The following is a 27123-nucleotide window of genomic DNA, read 5'->3' as shown; positions in this document are numbered from 1 at the left end:
TTCATTTGCTTTTCAATAAACAAATTTTATCTATCTAAAAATCTAGTTTAGATATCGATTCTTTTATCTATCTAGTCTATCAAGTTTAAATAATATATTATTTACTATAGAACCCCATCTTATATATAATAAATATACATGGGCAATATATCATTGAATGTGTATATCCCCATCCTACCAAAACATCACTGATACAAATATTCTTTGGGGGTCTAGGGGACCCACACCAAGCTGTGCTTGGGCCTATTTCTTATTATTTTTTTGGGGGGGGGCCACACCCGGCGGTGCTCAGGGGTTACTCCTGGCTCTCTGCTCAGAAATAGCTACTGGCAGGCACGGGGGACCATATGGGACACCGGGATTCAAACCAACCACCTTAGGTCCTGGATTGGCTGCTTGCAAGGCAAACGCCGCTGTGCTATCTCTCTGGCCCGCTTGGGCCTATTTCTGATGTACATTCAGGGATCACCCCAGGCAGGGCTTGAGGGAGCATCTGTGGTACCAGGATAGAATTCAAGTCAAGATGCATGAAAGGCAAGTGCCTTACCCACTGGAATATTTACTCCTCCCACTGATATATTCTTATTTCACACCTAATTCTTCAAATTAATAACACACCTAAGTTCGGAGTAAAACCAATTTGTTTTGGTTCACTCTAAATTTATAAGCAGATTTCTCCCTAATTTTCAAGTATAGTTTTTCTTTTTGGGTTTTGGGCTACACCCAGTGGCACTCAGAGTTTATTCCTGGCTCTGTGTTCAGAAATCACTCCTGGCAGGCTCAGGAATGCCGGGATCAAACCCAGGTCAGCTGTGTGCAAGGCAAAACACCCTACCCACTGTGCTATTGCTCCTGGCCCTCAAGTAAAGTTTTTCATTTCCTTTTTCTAAGATAAAAGAAAAAAAAAAGTGGAATTTGGGTGGGTATAACGTCTAAACTGAATTTATCAACATCTAAATATGTTTTAAGAATTCCCCCAATTTTTCCCCCGTAAGAATTGATTTTATAAACGCAGAGAACTCATCAAAATAGCCATCCTAAGAACACCAAGTTATTACCAAAGGTAAAGTGAAGTCAGCATAATTTCTAAAAATATGACAAATGGCTAGAAACTTCTCTGGAAACACCAAGAAAAAGGGAATTTTCCGAGCAGGCCCAGAGCGATAGCGAAGCAGTAGGGCGTTTGCCTTGTACACGGCTGACCTAGGATGGACCTCGGATCCGATCTCCTGTGTCCCATATGGTCCCCAAAGCCAGGGGCGATTTCTGAGCACAGAGCCAGGAGTAACCCCTGAGCATCACCAGGTGTGGCCTCAAAACACAAAAACAAAAACAAAGAGGAATTTTCCTTTGAGTCACTTAAAAATACTTAAACTAGCATCAAATTTCCCCAAATACAGATCCAACCGCTTCCCCTAATCTTGACCTTTCTCTGTCCCCAAGTCAATTAATTATTAATGCCAAATTTTTTTCTCATCTCGCTTCCATTAGAAACCCTTTCCTCCCAGGCTAGCTTTTCCTGGCACTAAAACACAATGCAAAAAAAATAAATAAATAAAAATTAAATCAAGGGCCCAGAGAGATAGCACAGCGGCATTTGCCTTACAAGCAGCCGATCCAGGACCAAAGGTGGTTGGTTCAAATCCCGGTGTCTCATATGGTCCCCTGTGCCTGCCAGGAACTATTTCTGAGCAGATAGCCAGGAGTAACCCCTGAGCATCTCCAGATGTGGCCCAAAAACAAAAACAAAAACAAAAACAAAACAAAAAAAAATTAAACAAAATGCAAAATGGAAAAAAAAAAAAAAAACAACCCCCAAAAAAGAAAACAAACCAAAAAAGAAAAAAAAAGTTAAAGTCCTAAAAACTAAATAAAGTATGCCTGGCTAGGTCGGAGTAAGGGGGGGCTGCCCACCAAGTGCAACGGCCTCTGAACTTGGCGTGGCATTCCTCCCAGGGGATGGGGGGGGGTGAGGTCTCACTCTGGCTCCTTTCCACACCACTAAACCCCCCCCACACACACACACACACTCAAACACACACAACTTTTCGACAGCTGGGCTGGGCAGGGCTGGGCTCTTCCTTCCTCTTGCACCTGCCAGCTGCCAGCCTGTGGACCCAACAAGCAGCAGCAGCAGTGACAGACAGACGGACAGACAGATGGACAGACAGACACAGATGAACAGATGGACAGGCAGATGGACAGACGGACAGATAGATGGATGGACAGACAGGCAGATGGACAGATGGACGAACGGACAAAGACAGATGGACACAGACAAACAGATGGACAGGCAGACGAACAGACGGATGGACAGACAGATGGACAGACAGGTAGATGGACAAAGACAGATGGACAGACAGGCAGACAGACGGATGGAGAGATGGACAGATGAGATGAACACAGGCGGACGAGCGGACAGACTGACGGACACAGAATAACAGATGGACAGGCAGACGAACAGACGGATGGACAGACAGGCAGGCAGACGGACGGGTGGACGGACAAAGACAGACGGGCAGGTGGACAGGCAGACAGATGGACAGTCGGACGGACAGATACAGATGGACTGATGGACAGACAGACACAGATAGACAGATGGACAGGCAGACAAACAGACAGATGGACAGATGAATGGACGGACGAAGACAGATGAACAGGCATCAGAGGGACAGATGGACAAAGACAGACGGAAAGATAGATGGACAAACAGGTGGACAGATGGACAGACAGACGGACAGATGGACAGACAGGCCGACATGGGACAGACGGACAGATAGATGGACAAACGGGTGGACAGATGGACAGACGGATGAAGACAGATGGACAGGCAGGCAGAGGGACAAAGACAGACGGACAGATAGATGGACAAATGGACAGATGGGCAGACAGACGGACAGATGGACAGACGGACGGACAGATGGACAGACAGGCCGACATGGGACAGACAGACGGACAGGCAGGCAGACCGGTTCCCCCTGCGTCCCGGAGTTAGTCGGCCCAGCAACTGGGTCCCCTGCGCCTGTCACTAGGGCCACCAGCCCCAAAACAGATTCTCTTCCCAGCACCCAAGGGGGGGGTGGGATGGGGAGCAAGATCTCCCCCCACTCCCTGCAGGGAGGAACCTGGGACTCCCCCATACACACGCATCCAGGGCCCGGGACCCCCCACTGCACCCCACTCCCAGCAGGTGGCAGGCCCCCACCGCACCCCACCGCACCGCACCCCAGTTTCCTTTGCAACCAACCCCACGGCAGCCAGCCCAAGTCCCCGGGCGGGGCTGGGGCTCACCTGGGCGTCGAAGGCTCCACTAGGGTTTGCTTTGGGGAGGGTCTGTCGGCGCCTCTGCAGATGTCAGACACACACGCGCAGATCGCGGGGCTCGTCGCTTTGTCCTGTGCACCCCGCGCCGGAGAAGCGACGCGATGCGCCCCAACTCGGCCACCGCCGCCGCCGCCGCCGCCGCCGCCGCTTCCGCCCCTGTCACGGCGTGACCCGGGGTGGGCGTGGCCAGCAGGCCGCGGGGCCACGCCCACCGCGCCCCCGCCATTTCCGCTTCTGGCGGGGAAGGGCGTGGCCTGCACGCCGGACGGGGCGTGCCTAGGGGCGTGAGCTAACGTGATTGGGTAGATCTAGGGGGCGTGGCTGTAGGCGTGGTTCTGTGGGCGGGTCCTAAAGTGGGCGTGGCTAGTGTTCCTGGAAGCACGGTCCTCGCGCATGCTTAAGACCCTTGAACCAGGTAAGGCTCCTTACTACTATTACTAGGACTTTTGGTGCCAGGGTTTTTTTGGGGGGCTCCGGCGGCAGATCCTTGGGGAGCAATCGTTGGGTAGGTAGTAGGTGGATTCTACAATGCTCCTGCGATCTTTGAATAATGATAAGGCCGGCCACCTGGGAGTTGAGTTTTTTTTTTCTGGGTCCCTAATTTTGTAAAGGACTCTTGGCAAAAATAAATAAGTAAATAAATAAATAAATAAATAAGCCTTGCTGTGTATTCTTAGGGACTTGACTGAATAACTCAGAGCTGACTGACCCCTGAGGAAATCGTGCTTTAATCTAGACTATTTGCAAGAAATAGGATTGCTTGCTGACTGGGGGGGTAAAGGAAGAGGAAGTTTGTTGCTCATGGGGGTGTAGTTCATAGGGTTGGACTCCCCCACCTTTGCATGTGAAAGTCCCAGGTTCTTTCTCTTCCCAGCATCATCATAGGGGAGTAGAAGATAGGACGGGGGTGGTGGGCCCATATCTATGCTTTCAACAGGAAAGAGGTGACCCTGAAAAGTGGCAGAGTGTTAGGTATGAAACACTATCAGCAACAGTACTGTAAATCCCAGAGCAAAAACTTACTTATAATATTTTTTTAAAGACTGGTGAATAGGAGGCAGTGGGGTTGTAGAGAGACTTTGGTGGAGAGAAGAGGGGAAGAGATTGAAAATTGTATGTTTGTATTGGTGATATTCATCATCACCAAGAGGGATGGCAAAGGGACAAAGGAGTAGCCACTGAACACTGAACATAGGCTGGGAGAACTTGGAAAGTTTTGTACATAGTCATAGTCTTTTTTTGTTTGTTTGTTTGTTTGTTTTTGGGCCACACCCAGTGGTGCTCAGGGGTTAGTTCCTGGCTGTCTGCTCAGAAATAGCTCCTGGCAGGCATGGGGGACCATATGGGACACCGGGATTCGAACCAACCACCTTTGGTCCTGGATCGGCTGCTAGCAAGGCAAACACCGCTGTGCTATCTCTCCGGGTCCACATAGTCATAGTCTTGCAGCATTGGGGGTTCCCTGTATATGTGTTGTACTTCCATCTGGATGTAGATCCACAGAAATCACCTTCAGTGCTTTCCAAGTTCTGTGCACTTTGGGCAAGTTATCCTTCAATTTGACAAAAAGAAAAAAAGTTTAAATAAATAAATCAGAAACTTATTTTTTACCTTCAAAACTCGTGAAAGAAATCAAATCTGTGAGTCACCCAAGGGAACTGATTCTTAGCACATCCCACTTTTTTTATTTTTATTTTTGTCTATGGGGGAGGAATTGTGAAAATCGTCCCTTCCTGATTCTTGTAACTTTTATCTGAGTCTAGAAAGAAACTTTCTGTTTCTCCAGAAACAGGCTGTGGATTAGTTAAGTTCAGAGTGAGAAGCTGTTATAATAACGCAGAAAGTGGGGGAGAAGGAGATAGGACACAGAGGGAGCAATATCTGTGCTTTCAACAGGAAGGAGGTGACCCTGAAAAGTGGCAGAGTGTTAGGCATGAAACACTATCAACACAGTACTGTAAACCCCAAGGCAAAACTTATTTATAATATTTTTTTTAAAGACTGGTGAGTAGGAGGCAGTGGGCTTGTAGGGAAACTTTGGTGGAGAGAAGAGGAGAGGTTGAAAATTGTATGCAAAAAAAAAAATGAAACCCAATCGTGAATAATTTGTAATTTTATGGTGACTAAATTTAAAAATATATCAATAACTCAGAAGTGATTTCACTTTTTTGTGTGTTTTTGTTTTCATTTTGGGGCCACACCCGGTGACACTCAGAGGTTACTCCTGACTATGTGTTCCTGTCTTGGAGGACTATATGGGATGCTGGGAATCGAACCCAGGTCTGGACAGCCACATGCAAGGCAAATGCCCTACCACTATGCTATCACTTCAGCCCCGTGATTTCACTTTTATTCTTTTTTTTGTGTGTGTGGTTTTTGGGTCACACCCGGCAGTGCTCAGGGGTTATTTCTGACTCCAGGCTCAGAAATTGCTCCTGGCAGGCACAGGGGACCATATGGGGCGCCGGGATTCGAACCAATGACCTCCTGCATGAAAGGCAAATGCCTTACCTCCATGCTATCTCTCCGGCCCCTCACTTTTATTCTTCATAAATCCTAAAAACACCGAAGCCAGGGGTCTCAAACTCAATTTACCTGCGGGCCACAGGAGGCAAAGTCGGGGTGATCCTTGAGTGCAAAGTCAGTAGTAAGCCTTGAATATTGGGGGGTGTGACCCAAACAACTAAAACAAAACAAAACAAAACAAGATTTCTTTAGGGCAGGGCCACAAAATGTTATACGGAGGGCCACGAGTTTGAGACCCCTGAAAGCCGATGGTAGCAGCAAAAGTCACAACTTCTCTGTGCTCAGAATTGTTTATTTGCTTGTTTGTTTGTTTTTGGTTTTTGGGCCACACCCGGTAGCACTCAGGGGTTACTCCTGCTGTATGCTTAGAAATCACTCCTGGCAGGCTTAGGGGACCACATAGGATGCCCAGGATCGAACCCAAGTCCGTCCCAGGTTGGCCATGTACAAGGCAAATGCCCTACTGCTGTGCTATCTCTCTGGCCCCAAAGGTCAGAACTTTTTTGATTTTGCGGCTGTATTTGCTTTCCTCGTAGATAAATCATTACCTTTACCCCATCGCTGATAGCATGATGGTAGGGTAGAACCCAAACTAACGCAGGTATATTAATGAGTCAAAAGGAAATTAGAATTATAAGGGCTTTGCTTTGTATTGCAAAGTGTGGGACTGACACTGAAAGGATAAGCATGCCCTCATGCCTTGAGATAGGTTTGCAGTTCTGTGTGTGTTCCTTTTTTGTTTGTTTGTTTTGGTTTGGTTTTTGGGCCACACAGCAGCACTCAGGGGTTCCTCCTGGCTCTACACTCAGAAATCACTCCTGGCAGGCTCAGGGGACCATATGGGATGCCAGGATTTGAACCACCGACCTGCATGCAAGGCAAACGCCCTATCTCCATGCTATCTCTCCGGCCCCATGTGTCCCTTTTTTGTCAATTCACCATGGGATTTTGTCCCCATCAACAAAGAGGCAGCATGGGCCAAAGCAGTAGAACAGAGGGTGGGGAAACTGTCTTGCATGTGGCCATCTAGATTCTATCCTCAACATCCCATATGGTTCCCCCAAACACCACCAGGAGTAATTCCTGAGTGCAGAGCCAGGAGTAACCATTGAGCACTGCCAGGTGTGGCCCTAAAACAAAACAAAACAATAAAAGAGGCAGCAAGGGCCAGAGGGATAACACAGTGGGTAGAGCATTTGCCTTGCCCACTGCCAACCCGGAGTGAACCCAGGTTCAATCACCAGCATCCCTACGGTCCCCGGAGCTTGCAGGAGCAATTTCTGAGCGCAGAGCCAGGATATTGAACCCAAGCATCTACTTTTCCTCTCCTGAAACCCCAGCAAAACAAAAACAGATTTGGGGTTTGGGGTTTTGGGGGCCATCCCAGGTGGGACAAGAGAGAATTGCTCCTAGCACTGCTCATGGGACCCTATGGTATTGGGGGATGAACCCAGGAATCCTGCTTGTAGGATTTAAAAGACAATATTAAAAGACAAAGAGAGGCTGGAGTGATAGCACAGCAGTAGGGCATTTGCCTTGAATGTGGCCGACTCAGGGCAGGACTGGGTTCGATCCCAGTATTCCATATGGTCCCCTGAGCCTGCCAGGAGCAATCTCTGAGCTCAAAGCCAGGAGTAACCCCTAAGCACTTCTGGGTGTGACCCAAAAACAAAAGAAAAAAATAAGGACAAAGAGAACAAATTTTATTTTTTCTAAGTCATGACCTCCTTAGATAAGGAGGTCAAGAGAAAGAGACAAACATCATAAAGTGTAGAAATCCAGACAATATAAGGAATACTTGTGGGACACTAGAGGTAAGCCTTGCAAACGTCCCAAATGGTCCCCCAGGCCTGAAGCAATTTCTGACCACATAACCAGGAGTAACCCCTGAGCATCGCTGGGTGTGGCCCAAAAACAAAAAATAAAAAAATTCCCCTGTTGGGAATGTAGGTTCTCCCCCCACCAAGAAAAAAGTCACATTTTAAACTAGTAATGTTGGGGTACCAGAGTGATAGTCCAGTGGGTATTGCCTTGCACAGTGTCAACCAAATTCAATTCCTAGCATCCCATATGGTTCCCTGTGCACTACGAGGAATGATTACGGACTACAGAGCCAGGTGTGCTCCTCCACAAAACAAAATACAAAAACAAAAACAAAACAAAGAAAAAGGAAAGGAAGAAAAGAAAGGAGGAAGGAAGGGAGAAAAGGAAGGAAGGAAGGAAGGAAGGAAGGAAGGAAGGAAGGAAGGAAGGAAGGAAGGAAGGAAGGAAGGAAGGAAGGAAGGAAGGAAGGAAGGAAGGAAGGAAGGAAGGAAGGAAGGAAGGAAGGAAGGAAGGAAGGAAGGAAGGAGGGAAGGAAGGAAGGAGGAAGGGAGGGAAGGAAGGAAGGAGGAAGGGAGGGAGGGAAGAAGGAAGGAAGGAAGGAAGGAAGGAAGGAAGGAAGGAAGGAAAGAAATTCTATCCAGAAAATAAGAACAAAAAAAAATATATATATATATATATTTGGTTTTTGGGCCACACCCAGCGATGTTCAGGGGTTACACCTAGTTCTGCACTCAGAAATTGCTCCTGGTAGGCTCAGGGACCATATGGAATGCTGGGAACTGAGCTGGGGTCCATCCCAGGCTGGCCATGTGCAAGGCAAACGCTCTACTGCTGTGCTATTGCTCTGTCCCACAAAATATATATTAAAAATAACATTATCCAGAACTTTAGCAATCGTACAGTATGTAAGGCATTTACCTTGCACCTGGCTGGCCTAGGTCCAATACCCAGCATTGCCAGGATTGATTTGATTCCTAGATGCAGAGCAAGGAGTAAGCCCTGAGCATTACTGGGTGTGGCTCAAACCTCTCCCCCACAAATAAAGATAATTAACATCAGGGAAAGAGCTAGTCCAGCAATACAAGCTAGAACAGCTTACTTGCAGCTGATCTGCACCCTTTGTCCTTTTTTTAATATTTGGTTTTTGAACCACACCCTGTGACGCTTAGGGGTTACTCCTGGCTCTGCACTCAGAAATCACTCCTGGCAGGCTCGGAGATCATATAAGATGCTGGGAATCGAACCCTGGCTCCAAATTATTTTTCTTTTTTGGGGGGAGAGGGCAATTTCAGCGGGGCTCAGGGGACCCAGTGCGAGCACAGGTACCCCAAAACTTGAAACTATTCCCCAATGCCTGAAATATATTTTGGAAACTGTATAGCTACAGATTTTTGGGTTTTTTTGTTGTTGTTTTTTTTTTTTTTTTTTTTTTGGTTTTTGGGCCACACCCGGTGACGCTCAGGGGTTATTCCTGGCTATGCGCTCAGAAGTTGCTCCTGGCTTGGGGGACCATATGGGATGCCGGGGGATCGAACTGTGGTCCGTCCAAGGCTAGCGCAGGCAAGGCAGGCACCTTACCTTTAGCGCCACCGCCCGGTCCCCAGATTTTTGTTTTTTATTTTACACTTTTATTTCATTATGTAGTAGGCTTTCATTTCATACACCAGGATAATTCAGCGCCTTCAACTAATAGCATTGCAAATTTTCTTTTTTAGGACTTGGTGGAATTTTCTTGTGAGACAAAGGGGGATACAAAATGATGGATGATATAAAAAATGTCCAGGATGTTAAAGAGTACCCTGACACAGACATGCAGAAAAACCGAGTACTAACTCTGGAAGATTGGCAAGAAAAGTGGGTGGACCACAAAATCGGATTTCACCAAGAGCAAGGCCATCAGTAAGACAACTCTGGTCTATAACAGAAATGCTCTATCAGAGGCTGACTTTGATTTTTGTTTTGTGTTTCATTTTGTGACGGTACTCAGAGCTTACTCCTGACTCTGTGCTCAGGGATCACTCCTGCTCTAGAAGAGACAGGATAGGAGGGGCTCAGGGAACCATCTGGGATTCCAGGTATTGAACCCAGGTTGGCCAAGAGCAAGGCTAACACCCTACTCGCTGTTCAGGCCCCCAGAAGCCAGCTTTGGAACTTGAATAATAATCTGGCCTTAGGGGCCAGAACAGTGTCGCAGCAGTAGGGCAGTTGCCTTGCACATGCTAACCTAGGATGGACCGCAGTTCCATCCCCAGCGTCCCATATGGCCTCCAAGCCAGGAGCGATATCTGAGTTCATAGTCAGGAGTAACCCCTGAACGACACCAGGTGTGGCACAAAAAAACAAAAACAAAAAAAAAAAAGAAAAGAAGAAAAAAAAATCTGACTGTAAGAGAAATAGTTTCAGCTCCTCACCTTTTTAATTCTGTGCCATCTGAGCAGTCTGATATGTTCTCATGGCACTGACCTTTCTCCTCATGAAGCTTTAAAGTGTTTTCTTCCCATCAATAATGTCTTCAGGGCCCAGAGAGATAGCACAGCGGCGTTTGCCTTGCAAGCAGCTGATCCAGGACCAAAGGTGGTTGGTTCAAATCCCAGTGTCCCATATGGTCCCTGTGCCTGCCAGGAGCTATTTCTGAGCAGACAGCCAGGAGTAACCCCTGAGCACTGCCGGATGTGGCCCAAAAACCAAAAAGAGGGGCCAGGCGGTGGCGCTGGAGGTAAGGTGCCTGCCTTGCCTGCGCTAGCCTAGGACGGACCGCGGTTCGATCCCCCGGCATCCCATATGGTCCCCCAAGAAGCCAGGAGCAACTTCTGAGCGCATAGCCAGGAGTAGCCCCTGAGTGTCACAGGGTGTGGCCCAAAAACCAAAAAAAAAAAAAAAAAAAAACCAAAAAGAAAAAATAAAAAAAATGTCTTCAGCATATGAAACATCTCTGTAAAAAGAAAGAAAGAAAGAAAGAAAGAAAGAAAGAAAGAAAGAAAGAAAGAAAGAAAGAAAGAAAGAAAGAAAGAAAGAAAGAAAGAAAGAAAGAAAGAAAGAAAGAAAGAGATCTCTGTAATGCATTATATTATGTCATATTATGGCTTTTATTCATGCCATATTATGGTTTATATCCATGTAAAAATTACTGTTCCAACTTTGCATTTCAACACCAGTGTTGTCCCTGCAGAGGAGTAAAGTGGGGAGAAAGGATCAGTGCACAGGGGGAATCCCTGGAGTAGAAAGATTCATAACAGCATCAAATCTCAGGCCAGCTCAGAGTGGCGCTGTCATGACAGACATGTCCTGTCCCAACCACCCTGGCTAACCCTGAAGCCATTACTGTCACTGTTGCATTTTTTTTTTTGTTTTTTTTGTTTTGTTTTGTTTTTGGGCCACACCTGGCGTTGCTCAGGGGTTACTCCTGGCTGTCTGCTCAGAAATAGCTCCTGGCAGGCACAGGGGACCATATGGGACACCGGGATTCGAACCAACCACCTTAGGTCCTGGATCGGCTGCTTGCAAGGCAAACGTCGCTGTGCTATCTCTCCGGGCCCGACTGTTGCATTTTCACAAAGCATGGCAGCTGGGCTTCATCTCAGAAACTTTGTTCCAGTTGTGTCTGTCTGGTGATGGTCATAGATGAACCCCGACTTTCCAAAGGGAATTCACATTGGGGCCAGAGACATGGTAGTGGAGCCAACTCTGAAGTAAGGAAATGTGCCTTGCATGTACTTGAGCCAAATTTGAATCACTGTTTTTGTGTTTTTGTTTTTGTGTTTTGGGGCCACACCTGGTGACGCTCAGGGGTTACTCCTGGCTCTGTGCTCAGAAATCGCCCCTGGCTTTGGGGACTATATGGGACACAGGAGATCGGATCTGAGGTTCATCCTAGGTCAGCCGGGTACAAGGCAAATGCCCCCCCAAGCATTGCCAGGGGTCCCTCCTGAGAATAGAACCAGAAATAACCCCTGAGCACAGCTAGGTATGAACCCCCTCTGTTCCACTATCCCCAAAAAAGGTTAGTTAATCTTTTCAGATTACTTCTAAGACCTGGCCCTTGTTTAGAAAACATATTAACAATGTGAATATTAAAAAAAAAACTCAGTGGGGGGCCCAGAAAGATAGCATGGAGGTAGGGTATTTGCCTTGCACGCAGAAGGACTGTTGTTCAAATCAATCCCCGCATCCCATATGGTCCCCCAAGCTTGCCAGGAGCAATTTCTGAGCATAGAGCCAGGAAGGAGTAATCTCTGAGGGCAACTGAGTGTGACCCAAAAAAAACCCACAAAAAACAACTCGGTGGGGTCAGACACTTCCTCACATTGTAAGTATTTCTCTCTCTCTCTCTCTCTCTCTCTCTCTCTCTCTCTCTCTCTCTCTCTCTCTCTCTCTCTCTCTCTCTCGGTCGCTCGCTCTCTCGCTCTCTCATTCTCTCATTCTCTCATCCTCTCATTTTTTGGCCACACCAGAATGTTCAGGCTTAACTCCTGATTCTGTACTGTGGCATCACTCTTGACAGGTCAGGGATCCATATGGAATGCTTGGAATCACCCAAAATCAAACCTGGATAGACCACATACAAGGCAAGTGCCTTACCCACTGTGCCATCGCTCTGGCCTCTTTCTCTTTATTTATTTATTTATTTTGGCATACTTCACACTCTTGAGAAATGATTGTGCTTCCAGTACATCCACCGAGGAAACTAATTAATTTTTGTTTTTGGGTTGCATCCCGCAATGCTCTGAGCTTACTCCTGGCTCTGTGCTCAGAAATCCTTTCTGGCAGGCTCAGAGGACCATATGGGATGCTGGGGATCAAATCTGGGTTTGTCCTGGTTCAGCCACATGCAAGGCAAACACCCTACCACTAAGCTATCGCTCCAGCCCCTAAAACTAATTTTTTTTTTATTTTGGGCCACACCCAGCATTGCTCAGGGGTTACTCCTGGCTGTCTGCTCAGAAATAGCTCCTGGCAGGCACGGGGGACCATGTGGGACACCGGGATTCGAACCAACCACCTGGATCAGCTGCTTGCAAGGCAAACGCCGCTGTGCTATCTCTCCGGGCCCTAAAACTAATTTTTTAATTCTAATCACAAAAGCCCCAGGTTTAAGTCAGATAAACCACTCGCTAGTTATGTGACTAGACTAAGCTAGTTTACTTAACCTTCAAGTTTCTTTGATGGAAACTGGAGATTATAATGAATCTGATCTTTTTCATGAACTTGTCAGGATCCTGTGGTAAATCATGTATGAAAATTACATTAGCTTCATCCCATAATGCTGTGCTGGACTCATTAAAAGAACAAAATTCTTTTTTTTTTCTTTCCAGGCTGTTAAAGAAGCACTTAGATGCTTTCCTTCAAGGCGAGACGGGGCTGAGGGTGTTTTTCCCTCTTTGCGGAAAAGCAGTGGAGATGAAGTGGTACGAACACATCAGCTTTTGTTCATGTGCTTTCATGTTTTGATGATCAAGAATTTGGGTGAATATTTAACTAGTTAAAACTTTTCAACTTCTAACACCTGAAAATGCGAAGGAGGTTTTCTGTTTATTTGGGGGGGTTGTTATTATTGTTGTTCATTTATTTGTTTTGGCTACACCCGGTGACACTCAGGAATTACTCCTGGCTATGTACTCAGAAATTGCTCCTGGCTTGGAGAACCATATGGGACACCAGGAATGGAACCGAGGTCCCTCCTAGGTTAGTGCATGGAAGGCAAACACCCTACCACTTGAACCACCACTCTAGCCCCAAGAGTTTTTGGTTTTGGTTTTGGTTTTGGTTTTGGTTTTTGGTTTTTGGGTCACACCTGGCAGCACTCCGGGATTACTCCTGGCTCTACCCGCAAAAATCGCTCCTGGCAGACTCGGGGGACCATATGGGATGCCCAGATTTGAACCACCATCCTTCTGCATGCAAGGCAAATGCCCTACCTTCATGCTATCTCTCCGGCCCCAGGAGGTATTTTTTATTTGATTTTGTTTGCTTGTTTAAGGGCCATACACAGGGATGATCAGGGGTTACTCCTGGCTCTGCCCTCAGGGATCACTTCTGGTGCTCAGGGGACCAAATGAAGTGCCAGGGATCAAACCTGGCTAAACTGTGTGTAAGGCAAGTCCCATACCTTTTATACTATGGCTCTGGCCCCTGTATTTGCTTTTAGAAGATAATTACTCACTCAGAACTGGAGACTTTATCCCCCAATACTAAAACAAAGTAGAATAAAGTCTTTTTATACCAAAAATTTTGGTGGGGGGGGCATACACAGCAAAGGCCCAAGGTAACTTATATGCAATTACAATAATCTAGTTTTGGGGGGGCCAGAGAGATTGCACAGTGGTAGGGCATTTGCTTTGCATGCAGCCAACCCAGGAGGGACCCAGTTCGATTCCCAGCATCCCATATGGTACCCCAGCCTGCCACAGGCAATTCCTGAGTGCAGAGCTAGGAGTAATCCCTGAGCGCCACTGGGTATGACCCAAAAACCAATCAATGAAGGAAGTTTTTTAAAAAATAAACAATAATGTAGTTTGGGTATTTTTGTTTTCTTCTTACAAATAACTTTGGACCCAGATACTCCACAGTCACTTTTTTAAAATTTATTTATAATTTCCATATTAAAATCCTATTTATTTTTGCTGTTGTTTGTTGGGGGACCACACCCAGTTGTGTTCAGGACTAATTTAACTCCTGGTTCTGTGCTCAGGGATCATTCCTGACAGGCTCAGAAGTTTCCGGCATCTCATATGGTCCCCTGAGCCTGTCAGGGGCGATTTCTGAGCCAGGAGTAACCCCTGATCGATGCCGGGTGTGAACCAAAAACAAACAAACAAACAAAAAAAACCTGGGTAAGCCAAGTTCAAGGCAAGCACCTTACATAAAGTACAATCTCTCTGGTACCCTGTAATTGCATGTAAGTTACTCAACTAAAGTGTTTTGCTTTTTTTTTTTTTTAATTTTATTTTGGTGTTTTGGGTTTCTTTTCAGGGTCACACCTGGCAGCACTCAGGACTTACTCTTGGCTCTGTGCTTAGAAATTGCTCCTGGCAAGCTCAGGGGACCATATGGGACGCCGGGGATTGAACCCAGTTTTGTCCTGGGTTGGCCAGTGCAAGGCAAACACCCTATCGCTGTGCTTTCACTTTGACCCCTTGTATTTCTTTGTTTAATTCACTTATTCAAGGGCCATATGCAGTACTCTTGAGCTATTTCCGGTTCTGTTTATAGTAGGGCTCTTTGTGGGACTCAGTGAACGAACCTGACAGAGCTGGGGATTGAACCGAGAGACCCCCCACATGCAAAAATCACCAACCCTTTGCACCATATCTATACTGAAGTCTGTACTCAGGCAAAAAAGGGAGATCTAGGTCAAGTTGCATATGATCTTAATGGGTCTATTGCAAGTAGAAGAAATTTCTAGAAATGCTGTGCTAGGGAGTTTCTACAGCCAGAGCGCTAGTCCAGAGCTGCTTGACACCTGTGACTATTGAAATGTAAATCGGGGGCCAGGATGTGGCATCCCTTGCATGCTTGAGACCTGGGTTCCATCTAACAATTTACAGCTATTTTGCTGCAAAACAAATGCAAAGTACATCCCAGTGACCATGTCACCGGGTCCCAGGATCCTGTGGCAGCTGCACTGGACAACAAAGCTTGGTCCTAGACAGTGCATAGCTGAGGTAGGAAGCAGGAAAGCGCTTCTAACCCATCACATGCTTTTACATTAAAAACTCCCCTGATTCAGGGGCTAGAGCGATAGTACAGTGGTAGGGTGTTTGCCTTGCATGCAGCCTAGCTGGGACAAACCCAGGTTTGAGTCCCGGTATCACATATGGTACCCCCCACACACAGCCTGCCAGGAGTGATTTCTGAGCTCAGAGCCAGAAACTTCACTCATTCAATCCATCTGTAGTAAATGGATATTTTCTGAGTTTCTTTCTTTTTTTTTTTTTTTTTGGTCTTTGGATCACACCCCCGGCATCACTCAGGGGTTCCTCCTGGCTCTATGCTCAGAAATTACTCCTGGCAGGCTCAGGGGGCCATATGGGATGCCAGGATTCGAACCACTGTCCTTCTGCATGCAAAGCCTTACCTCCATGCTATCTCTCCGGCCCTGAGTTTCTTTGAATAATTTTAACTTAGATCTCATTTTTCAGTTTTCTAGAATTTCATAGAAGATGAAGTTTGAGAATATAGAGGCCCCTTGACCCACACAAGCCCTGTGAATCAGAATTCGTGGAAATCCCCGAAAATGAAGGGAAACAGATGCTTATTGGGACAGACCCTGGTATCAAGCGCCGAGTCAGAAATGAAAATCAAATTGTCAGGACTGGAGAGATAGCTCAGGGGCCTAGCACACATGTGTAACATGCAGGAGGCCTGGGTTCAGTCCCCAACACCACAGGGTCCCCAAAGTACTGCTAGGAATGATCCATGAGCCTCTGAAAACTATTTATTTAAAAAAAAAAAAACTGTTTTGGGTGCCGGAGAGATAGCATAGCAGTAGGACTGTGGTTCAAATCCCGGCATCCCATATGGTCCCCTGAGCCTGCCAGGGGCGATTTCTGAGTGTAGAGCCAGGAGTAACCCCTGAGCACTGCCAGGTGTGACCCAAAAACCAAAAAAAAAAAACAAAACAAAACAAAAAAAAAAAAACCTGTTTTTTTGGTTTTTGGGGCCTCACCGGTGACGCTCAGGGATTACTACTGACTATGCACTCAGCTCCTGGATTTCTGAGCGTATAGCTAGGAATAACCCCTGAGCATCACCAGGTGTGGCTAAAAAAAAACAAGAAAAAGAAATCACTCCTGGCTCGGGGACCATTTGGGATGCTGGGTTCAAACCCAGGTCCGTCCTGGGTCAGCCACGTGCAAGGCAAATGACCTACCACTGTGCTATCACTCCAGCCTCTATAAATTTTTTTAATTTTTTATCCTATAAATTTTTTAATTAAAATTGTTCTAGGGCCAGAGAGATTGATTATACAGTGGGTAGAGCATTTGCCTTATACGTGGCCAACCTGGATTCAATTCCCAGCATTCCATATGGTCCCCTGAATCTTAATTAAATTAAATTACATTTTAATTTTAAAATAATTAATTAAACACATTCTTATTTTGTTTTCTTTGTTTGTTTGGTTTTGGGGCCACACCCGGAAGCACTCAGGGGTTACTTCTGGCTCTACACTCAGAAATCGCACCTGGCAGGCTCAGGGGACCATATGGGATACTGGGAATCGAACCCAGGTCTGTCCTAGGTGGGCTGCATGCAAGGCAAATGCCCTACCATTGTGCGGACTCAAATTTTTATGTTTTTTTTATGTTTGTTTGTTTGTTTGTGGGCCACATCCAGCTGTGCTCAGGGGTTACTCCTGGCTCTGCTCTTAGGAATCACTCCTAGAGCACTTTACGGATCATATGGGGTGCCAGGGATAGAACTCTATCCACATTGTACTATCGCTTCTATCCCCCCAAAAAAAATAATTAAAATTTTCTGTCCAAAAGTTAATTTTTGCCTGAAATTAAGAAACATATCCAGGGGCCGGAAAGGTGGCGCTAGAGGTAAGGTGTCTGCCTTGCAAGTGCTAGCCAAGGAAGGACCACAGTTCGATCCCCCAGCGTCCCATATGGTCCCCCCAAGCCAGGGGCGATTTCTGAGCGCATAGCCAGGAGTAACCCCTGAGCGTCAAACGGGTATGGCCCAAAAACCAAAAAAAGAAACCTATCCAGAAGTGTAAACGTATGTTCTCCTGCAGGTTTGCTGACCGAGGACACTACGTTGTTGGTGTAGAGATCAGTGAACTGGGAATACGGGAATTTTTTGCGGAACAGAATATTTCTTACTCAGAAGAAGCCATTGAGGAAATTCCTGGTGCCAAAGTATTTAAGGTTTGTTTTGTTTGGAGTAAATCACTGTTTTCATTCCTTCACAAAAACAGTTGCTTGGCACGAGTGAGAAGTTTTCTTGTCATAGACAGTCTTGCTGCTGCCGGCATTGGCACGGCAGACAGAGTTGGGCAGCTGGGGCGTAACTCTGACCCCTGACCGAGAAGTCTAGAAACTTCTCACCTAGAACTTGGAGTACAGAGACGGGGCACTTGGCCTTGCACGTGACCAGTGTGATTCCCCAGTACCACCAGGATTGATCTCTGGATACAAGGCCAGGAATAAGCTCTGAGTACCACCCCTGGGCCTGGCCATTAAAATAAGAGAGACATGGGGCCAGAGCGGTGGTACAGTGATAGGCATTTGCCTTGCACAAGGCTGACCTAGAACGGACCGAAGTTCAATCCCTAGATGTCCCATATGGTCCCTCAAGCCAGGCGTGATTTCTGAGCGCATAGCCAGGAGTAACCCCTGAGTGTCACTGGGTGTGACCCCAAAACAAACAACAACAAAAAATAAGACAGAAGAGAGACAGAGACAGGAGAGAGGAGAGCAGATAATTAAATAGCAGGACTCTGGACTGGAGCAGTAGTACAACTAGTCGGGCACTTGCCTGGCAAGCAGCCGACCCGGGATCTGTTCTCCAGTATTCCAGATAGGTTTTCTAAGCCAGGAGTAACCCTTGAGCACTGTTGCAAATGGCATCCCAGAAATAAACAAAAATAAACTAAACTATCAGCACTGTACTGGGGCCAGAGATATAGCATGAAGGTAGGGCGTTTGCCTTGCATGCAGAAGGCCAGTGGTTCAAATTTCGGCATCCCATATGGTCCCCTGAGCCTGCCAGAAGCGATTTCTGAGCATAGAACCAGGAGTAACCCCTGAGTGCTGCCGGGTGTGACCCTCCCCCCCCCCAAAAAAAAAGCACTGTACTAAAATTTACATGCTAAAATTTAATAAGGTCTGAAGTCTAATCCAGCTGACCAGTTGTGAGGTCAAGCTCTCACTCTAATTTCCTTTTGGCTTTGATTCCCAAAAAAATCCACAGAGAAATGTACTTAAGGGGCCAATAACACTCATTAAAACCGTGCATTTGGCATAAAATCCAGAATCTTTAAATATAAGAACCTGATACCAACAACAGCTAAAGTATGAAAAAGTTTCACTGGGACCACAGAGAATGACTCGGGTTGGACAGACTGGTATGCCTGGAGCCCAGAGTCGGTCTTATGTCAATAAACTTCGGGGGTGAGGCCTTCTTATAATCAGGCCAAGGATTTTTTTTTTTTGTTTTCCCCATATTTTTCTGGACCTATGCAAACAATGGCGATTGCCACTGTCCCACCTTTACTAATTTTTTTTTTAACCCTTATCTTTTTTTTTTTTTTTTTTTTTTTTTGGTTTTTGGGCCACACCCATTTGACACTCAGGGATTACTCCTGGCTATGTGCTCAGAAATCGCCCCTGGCTTGGGGGGACCATATGGGACACCGGGGGATCGAACCGCAGTCCGTCCACTTGCAAGGCAGACACCTTACCTCTAGCGCCACCTTCCCGGCCCTAACCCTTATCTTTTAAGGAAAAAAAAAATAATTTCCTGAACTTAAAAACAAATAACTGTAGTAGAATGCCTGTCTTGAATACAGGCAGGGGATGAGAAGAGGGGAAGGAAGCATTGGGAGGAGGGGTGTTTACACTGGTGAAAGGGGGTGTTCTGTTTGTGACTGTAACCCAACTATAATCATGTTACTTAAATAAAAAATTTATTTAAAAAATAAAAAACGTGCATTTGAGCCACAGTGATAGCACAACAGGGAGACCGTTTGCCTTGCATGTGGCTGACCTGGGTTCGATCTTCGGCATCCTATTTGGTCCCCAGAGCCTGCCAGAAATAAGCGCTGAGCCCCACCAAGTGTGTCCAAAACCAAAAACAACAAACAAATTAGAATAAATAAATAAAACCTCACAGTTTTCCTTCCTATTATACCCCGTGTCCCTACCACCTTTGCTTTGGTTTTTGCCTCTTTTTTTTTTTTTTTTTCAGTTTTTGGACCACACCCGGCAGTGCTCAGGGGTCACTCCTGGTTGTCTGCTCAGAAATAGCTCCTGGCAGGCACGAGGGACCATATGGGACACCGGGATTCAAACCAACCACCTTTGGTCCTGGATCAGCTGCTTGCAAGATAGCCGCTGTACTATCTCTCCGGGCCCCGGTTTTTGCCTCTTTTATTCCCCTGCAGTGTCACCTAAAGTAAAGACATGTTTTCTCTTGGCTTTTCACGGCAGAGTTCTTCAGGAAACATATCTCTGTACTGCTGCAGTTTTTTCGACCTGCCCAGGTAGGATCAAAGGCTCCATCTGAGCATTTATTTCTTAATTCAAAAAGGCTTTGAGGAATTTGCTTTGGTGTGGGGGATACCCACCCATTTCAGCAACCCCCAGAAGGCACTGGTTTCAGTGCCTGTTTTGCAGTTTCCTCTTGAGAGTTTCCAGACTGGGGGAGAAGGCTCAGGCAGGAAGAGAGATAAAATGGGTGCAGGCTGAACCTCCTCTTTCTCTTTCCAACAAGGGAATGGATTTCATGGGGCATAGGGCGGTGACCTGTCACCTCTGGGCAGAGCAGTCCTACCCTGTCATTTATTCCTCCTCTGTGCTCAAGTCTAAAGCAGAAGTTGGGGTCACCTGCTAGACTGGGATGCCACCTCTTCTCCTCTCCCTATGGACTCACAGATGCATCCTAAATTTCTCTGCTACCTGGGGAGGAACAGCATGCGCCCAGTTCTCATTGTCCAAGGTTTGCCTATTCTTACACACTGTTATGTCTCTTGATTTCTCCTCTGCCAGAGTCAATGTCGGCACTTTTGACCGGATTTGGGATCGAGGCGCGTTGGTTGCAGTTAATCCCGGGGATCGTAAACGGTTTGTGATTTGGTTTCAGGAATGGTGGTGCCCTCCTCATCTCCTCTGAACTTTCTTCTCTCTGAATCTTCTTTTGCTGTTTGTCTGTTTGGGGGCCTCACCACCCAGCAGTGCTCAAGGGTTAATCCTGGCACTGCTAGGTGTTGGGAGCGGGAAGATCATATGTGGTGCCAGGGATTGAACCTAGGTCGACTGCATGCCAAGCAACTGCCCTACCTGCTCAATTATACCTCAAACCTTTATAATTTAGCATGCTGTACTTTTTCAAGTCTATGCTAGTTTGAAAGAGTTTCAGAATGCAAATGCGATAAAGCACACGGAGTAAAATGCGCACGAGTACACTGACCTCTGTGTATTTTGCAACTCAAGTACATCGGGTACCCAGTTGTGTACATTGCATATTAAGTTGGCAGACCAAATTTATGACCAAAAAAAAGAAGTTTAGGGCCCGGAGAGATAGCACAGTGGTGTTTGCCTTGCAAGCAGCCGATCCAGGACCAAAGGTGGTTGGTTCGAATCCCGGTGTCCCATAGGGTCCCCCGTGCCTGCCAGGAGCTATTTCTGAGCAGACAGCCAGGAGTAATCCCTGAGCAACGCCGGGTGTGGCCCAAAAACCAAAAAAAAAAAAAAAAAAAAAAGAAGTTTAGAATACACATTTTTTTTTTTTTTTGGTTTTTGATTTTTGGGTTACACCTGGCAGTGCTCAGAGGACCATATGGGATGCCAGGATTCGAATCACCATCCTTCTGCATGGAAGGCAAACGCCTTACCTCCATGCTATCTCGCCGTCCCCTAGAAAACACATGATTGAAATGAAATTTTCACTTACAAAGTAGAGAGAGAGCTGCATGGGCTAGGGTGTGCTTTGCATGCAAAAGGCCGATTTGAGGGGCTGGAGAAATAGCACAGCGGTAGAGCATTTGCCTTCAGGACAGACGGTGGTTCGAATCCCGGCCCTCCATATAATCCCTTGAGTCAGCCAGGAGCGAATTCTGAGCACAGAGCCAGGAGTGTGACCCCAAAACAAAAACAAATTAAAATTAAAATAAAAAGGCCGATTTGGAGCCAGAGAGAGAGCATGGAGGTGAGGCATTTGCCTTTCATGCAGAAGGTCATTGGTTCGAATCCAGGCATCCCATGTGGTCTCGAGCCTGCCAGGAGCGATTTCTAGAGGGACTGTTTTTTGTTTTTTTTTTTGGTTTTTGGGCCACACCTGGCGGTGCTCAGGGGTTACTCCTGGCTGTCTGCTCAGAAATAGCTCCTGGCAGGCATGGCATATGGGACACCGGGATTCGAACCAACCACCTTTGGTCCTGGATCAGCTGCTTACAAGGCAAACGCCGCTGTGCTATCTCTCCGGGCCCCAGGAGCAATTTCTGAGCATGGAGCCAGGAGTAACCCCTGAGCACTGCTGGGTGTGACCCAAAAACCAAAAAGTAGAAAAAGACCCATTTGATTCTAGGTACTAAACACTTCTGGAAATGATTCCCAAGCACTGAGCAAGGAGTAGCCTCAGCACTGCAGGGAATAGGCCAAACATAAACAAATAAAAATAAAATAATTGTTGGGGGCTGGACTAACAGCACAGTAGATAGGGCATTTACCTCACATATGACTGACCCAGGAGTGATTCCTGAGCACAAAATGAGGAATAATTCGAGCACTTCCAGGTGTGGCCCCCAAAACCAAAAAATTAAAATAATTGTGTTATAAGTGACACTTGTTATCTAAACTAATTTTGTGAACTTTTGGCTGTACCTATTGGTGACATTCATGGTCAAGATCACTGTGCCGGGGCCGGGCGGTGGCGCTAAAGGTAAGGTGCCTGCCTTGCCTGCGCTAGCCTTGGATGGACCGCGGTTCGATCCCCCCGTGTCCCATATGGTCCCCCGAGCCAGGAGCAACTTCTGAGCACATAGCCAGGAGTAACCCCTGAGCGTTACCGGGTGTGGCCCAAACACCAAAAAAAAAAAAAAAAAAAAAAAAAGATCACTGTGCCATGATATACCCCAAGGGGATGAAAAGATCCTTCTGGGGCCCGGAGAGATAGCACAGCAGCGTTTGCCTTGCAAGCAGCCGATCCAGGACCAAAGGTGGTTGGTTCGAATCCCGGTGTCCCATATGGTCCCCCATGCCTGCCAGGAGCTATTTCTGAGCAGACTGCCAGGAGGAACCCCTGAGCACCGCTGGGTGTGCGCCCCCCCCCCCCCCCGAAAAAAAAGATCCTTCTGGGAGTATGCCTTCTTTTATTTTTTTTAGATTTTTTTTTGGGGGGCGGGGGTTTGGTTTTTGGGCCACACCCGGCGTTGCTCAGGAGTTAATCCTGGCCATCTGCTCAGAAATTGCCCCTGGCAGGCACAGGGGACCATATGGGACACCGAAATTCGAACCAACCACGTTAGGTCCTGGATCGGCTGCTTGCAAGGCAAACGCCACTGTGCTCTCTCCGGGCCCGGGAGTATGCCTTTTTGGGGGGTTACATCCAGCAGTGCTCAGGACTTACTCCTGGCTCTGCACTGAAGAGTCATTCATGGTAAAGTTCAGGGGATAGGGCCAGGGCAATAACACAGTGGTAGGGCATTTGCCATGCATGCAGACAACCTGGGACAGACCTGGGTTCAATCCTCGGCATCCCATATGGTCCTCTGAGCCTGCCAGGAGTGATTTCTGAGCACAGAGCCAAGAGTAACTCCTGAGCACCACTGGGTGTGGCCCCAAAACCAAAATTAAAAAACAGAAAAAGCTCAGGGGACGCCGGGGATCAAACCCAAGTTGGCCACATGCAAGGTCAATGCTCTGGTATACTTTCTTCCATCCCCTAAGCTTGCCCTGTTTTGATTCTCCTCATTCTCAACAGCCTGGGCCCTGATTCGCTGATTTCTGACTTTTAGAATTCAAAGCAGGGCCGGAGCCATAGCGCAGTGGCAGGGCGTTTGCCTTGCACGCAGCCTATCCAGGACGGACAGTGGTTTAAATCCCGGCATCCCATATGGTTCCCCTGTGCCTGCCAGGAGTGATTTCTTTTTTTTTTTTTTTTTCCCCTGGCTCTACACTCAGAAATTGCCCCTGGCAGGCTCGGGGACCATATGGGATACCGGGATTCGAACCACCATCCTTCTGCAAGCAAGGCAAACGCCCTATGGCTGTGCTAAATCTCCGGTCCACCCTGGGAGTGATTTCTGAGTGCAGAGCCAGAAGTAAGCCCTGAGCGCCTCCAGGAGTGACCCAAAAACCAAAAAAAAAAAAAGCAGAGCAGTTGTATGTGGCCATTAGAATGAACCTCAGTGAAGCAGCTGCAAGTAAAAATGCCTTTCTCAGCAAAAACCCAGCCCAGAGAGCGGGCCAGAAAGCAAACCAACACAGCCTGTGGTCCCTGCAGTCTTGGCTGAGCTAGGTAATCCAGACTTCTTTTGTTCTTTTCAGCTACACAGACATCATGCTGTCCCTCGGCAAAAAGAGGTTCCAGTATCTCTTGGCTGTTCTTATTTATGATCCAACCAAACATGCAGGTAAGGGTTCCTTGGTGGTACTGGCAAATACAATTCCTGTTTAATTATCTGGCACAAAGAAGAAAATGCCACATCCCAGGGGCCGGAGCTATAGCACAGTAGGAGGGCATTTGCTTTGCAAGCGGCCAGCCTGGTTCAATCCCCTGCATCCCATATGGTCCCCCGAGCCTGCCAGGAATGATTTCTTTTTTTTTTTTTTTTTTTTTTTTGGTTTTTGGGTCACACCTGGCAGTGCTCAGGGTTATTCCTGGCTCCATGCTCAGAAATTGCTCCTGGCAGGCACGGGGGACCATATGGGACGCCGGGATTCGAACCGATGACCTCCTGCATGAAAGGCAAACGCCTTACCTCCATGCTATCTCTCCGGCCCCCAGGAATGATTTCTAAGTGCAGAGCCAAGAGGAACCCCTGAGCATTGCCGGGTGTGACCAAAAACCGAAAGAAAGAAAGGAAGGAAGGGAGGGAGGAAGGGAGGGAGGGCCGGAGAGGTGGCTCTAGAGGTAAGGTGTCTGCCTTGCAAGCGCTAGTCAAGGAAGGATCGAGGTTCGATCCCCTGACGTCCCATATGGTTCCCCCAAGCCAGGGGCAATTTCTGAGCACTTAGTCAGGAGTAACCCCTGAGCATCAAATGGGTGTGGCCGAAAAACAAAAAGAAAGAAAGAAAAGAAAGAGGAAGGAAGGAAGGAAGGAAGGAAGGAAGGAAGGAAGGAAGGAAGGAAGGAAGGAAGGAAGGAAGGAAGGAAGGAAGGAAAAGAAAGAAAAGAAGGAAAGAAAAGAAAGAAAAGAAAATGCCACATCCTCAACTGTTTTCATAATTGCATTGTGTCCAGAACAATTGTCTCTGTATTCATGGCAATATATTGTGAAGCGAGCACTGAGCATCAAACAGATGTGGCCGAAAACAAAAAAAGGAAGGAAGGAAGGAAGGAAGGAAGGAAGGAAGGAAGGAAGGAAGGAAGGAAGGAAGGAAGGAAGGAAGGAAGGAAGGAAGGAAGGAAGGAAGGAAGGAAGGAAGGAAGGAAGGAAGGAAGGAAGGAAGGAAGGAAGGAAGGAAGGAAAAGAAAGAAAAGAAAGAAAGAAAAGAAAATGCCACATCCTCAACTGTTTTCATAATTGCATTGTGTCCAGAACAATTGTCTCTGTATTCATGGCAATATATTGAGAAGCGGGCACTGAGCCATCACTTCTCTGTAGAATTCCAGCTCTGGATAGTGCTCATGTCGGGACCACACCCAGGGGTGCTTCAGAAGGAACCCCAATCTTTATGCTCTCCACTGAACCAGCACCTAGAAAAACTATCCTCCACCATCTCTCTCTCTCTCTCCCCTAGGTCCCCCATTCTATGTTCCAGATGCTGAAGTCAGAAATTTGTTTGGTAAGTCACAGATGTGTATGACTTTTTTTTTTTTTTTTTTTTTTTTTTTTGGTTTTTGGGCCACACCCGGCGGTGCTCAGGGGTTACTCCTGGCTTTCTGCTCAGAAATAGTTCCTGGCAGGCACGGGGGACCATATGGGACACCAGGATTCGAACCAACCACTTTTGGTCCTGGATTGGCTGCTTGCAAGGCAAACGCCGCTGTGCTATCTCTCCGGGCCCGTGTATGACTTTTTAAGAAAAACCAGTTATTACCTGTTTTGAGCTGTTCGTTTTTCATATGCTTATCACAATTTGGAGGGAGAGGCCAGAGTGATAGTACAGTGGGCAAGGCATTTGCCTTGCACACAGCTGATATGGATTCAATCCTCAGCATCCCATATGGTCCCCCAAATCCCATCTGAGGGCAGAGCCAGGAGTAACCCCAGAGTGCCGCGGATGTGACCCAAAAACCAAAAAATTAATTTTTTTCTTGTTAATTTTTCTTAAGCTGCTGTGATTTACAATACTCTGAATGATAAGATTTTACGCATAGAGCATTTTATGTCAGACCCTCCACCAGATTGTCCCATTGAGCTGCCCCCATCATTTATAATTGTTGTGACATGTCACCTTTTCCTCTGGTTTCAGGTTCAGTCTGTAACATTCAGTCTCTGGAGACGGTTGATGCCTTGGAAGAAAGGCATAAAAACTGGGGACTCGACTCTTTTGTTGAGAAGTTGTATTTACTGACGCCAAAGTAAGCACAGGCCCGCATGGAGCCATCTTGGTTCTCCTCCCCAGCACCTCATGGTCCCCTGAGGTCTGCCAGGAAGGACCCCCAAGCACCTGCAGGGGATGGCTCAAACCCCAAATAAAAAAGGATTCTACTGCCTTTGGGCGGGGGGGGGGGGGGGAGGTTGGGTCATACCCAGAGGTGCTCAGGGGCTACTTTTGGCTCTGCACTCCAAAGTTATTCCTGGCAGGCTCAGACATCCCATATGGGATGTCAGGATTTGAACCATCATCAGTCCTGGATTGGCCGCATGCAATGCAAACGCCCTACTGCTATGCTATCTCTCCAGTCCCTCTACTGCTTTTTTAAAAAATAATAATTAAAGGGAAGCTAGAGAGATTGTGCAGGCGGTCAGGCATTTGCTTTGCATGCAGCTGCCCCTGGTTCAGTCTCTCAAATCCTTTGTGGTTCTCAGAACACTGTCAGGGTCATCCCTGAGCACAGAACCAGGAATAGCCCCTGAGTATTGCCAGGTGTGGCCCCAAACTGCCAATAAAATAATAAGCATGAAAGTTGTCTTTGATATTTCCAACTGACTTTCCATTACTTCTAATGCACTTTATTTCTTATAAAACATTATGCCCTCAGGCCTGGAGAGATAGCACAGCGGCGTTTGCCTTGCAAGCAGCCGATCCAGGACCAGAGGTAGTTGGTTCGAATCCCGGTGTCCCATATGGTCCCTCGTGCCTGCCAGGAGCTATTTCTGAGCAGACAGCCAGGAGTAACCCTGAGCACTGCCGGGAGTGACCCAAAAACCAAAAAAAAAAAAAACAAAAACAAACAAACAAAAAAAAAACATTATGCCCTCAAAATACCAATTATACAGTAAGTTCTTACTTAATGTCTTTACAAGGCCCTGAGAAACCGCCACATCAAGCAAAACCACCTAAAAGAAACCAGATCCTGGGGCTGGAGAGATAGCATGGAGGTAGAGTGTTTGCCTTGCATGCAGAAGGACAGTGGTTCTAATCCCAGCATTCCATATGGTCCCCTGAGCCTGCCAGG

General features: G+C 47.0%; 2 protein-coding genes across 2 annotated transcripts in view; one reads left to right on the top strand and one right to left on the bottom strand.

Annotated features, from left to right (window-relative positions):
- Nucleotides 1–3367, bottom strand: part of KDM1B (lysine demethylase 1B) — a 50203-nt gene extending 46836 nt beyond the window's left edge. The window contains exon 1 of the mRNA XM_049765243.1: nucleotides 3292–3367. The gene's annotated coding sequence lies outside the window, so the exon portion shown is untranslated. The remainder of the gene's footprint in view (nucleotides 1–3291) is intronic.
- Nucleotides 3368–3685: 318 nt separating this feature from the next.
- On the top strand, nucleotides 3686–26233 carry TPMT (thiopurine S-methyltransferase). Its single transcript, XM_049765283.1, has 9 exons — nucleotides 3686–3739; nucleotides 9390–9573; nucleotides 12987–13079; nucleotides 17411–17543; nucleotides 19827–19879; nucleotides 20385–20459; nucleotides 23883–23968; nucleotides 25299–25343; nucleotides 25974–26233. Exons 2-9 carry the CDS (start codon nucleotides 9431–9433, stop codon nucleotides 26084–26086), a joined length of 741 nt encoding a protein of 246 aa, XP_049621240.1. The 5' UTR covers nucleotides 3686–3739; nucleotides 9390–9430; the 3' UTR covers nucleotides 26087–26233.
- The last annotated feature ends 890 nt before the right edge of the window (nucleotides 26234–27123 follow it).

The sequence above is a fragment of the Suncus etruscus genome, chromosome 18 (assembly GCF_024139225.1).
Source record: "Suncus etruscus isolate mSunEtr1 chromosome 18, mSunEtr1.pri.cur, whole genome shotgun sequence".
In the NCBI taxonomy this organism is placed as follows: Eukaryota; Metazoa; Chordata; class Mammalia; order Eulipotyphla; family Soricidae; genus Suncus; species Suncus etruscus.
The sequence above is the reverse complement of the archived record's forward strand: the minus strand, read 5'-3'. Positions and strand labels throughout refer to the sequence as shown.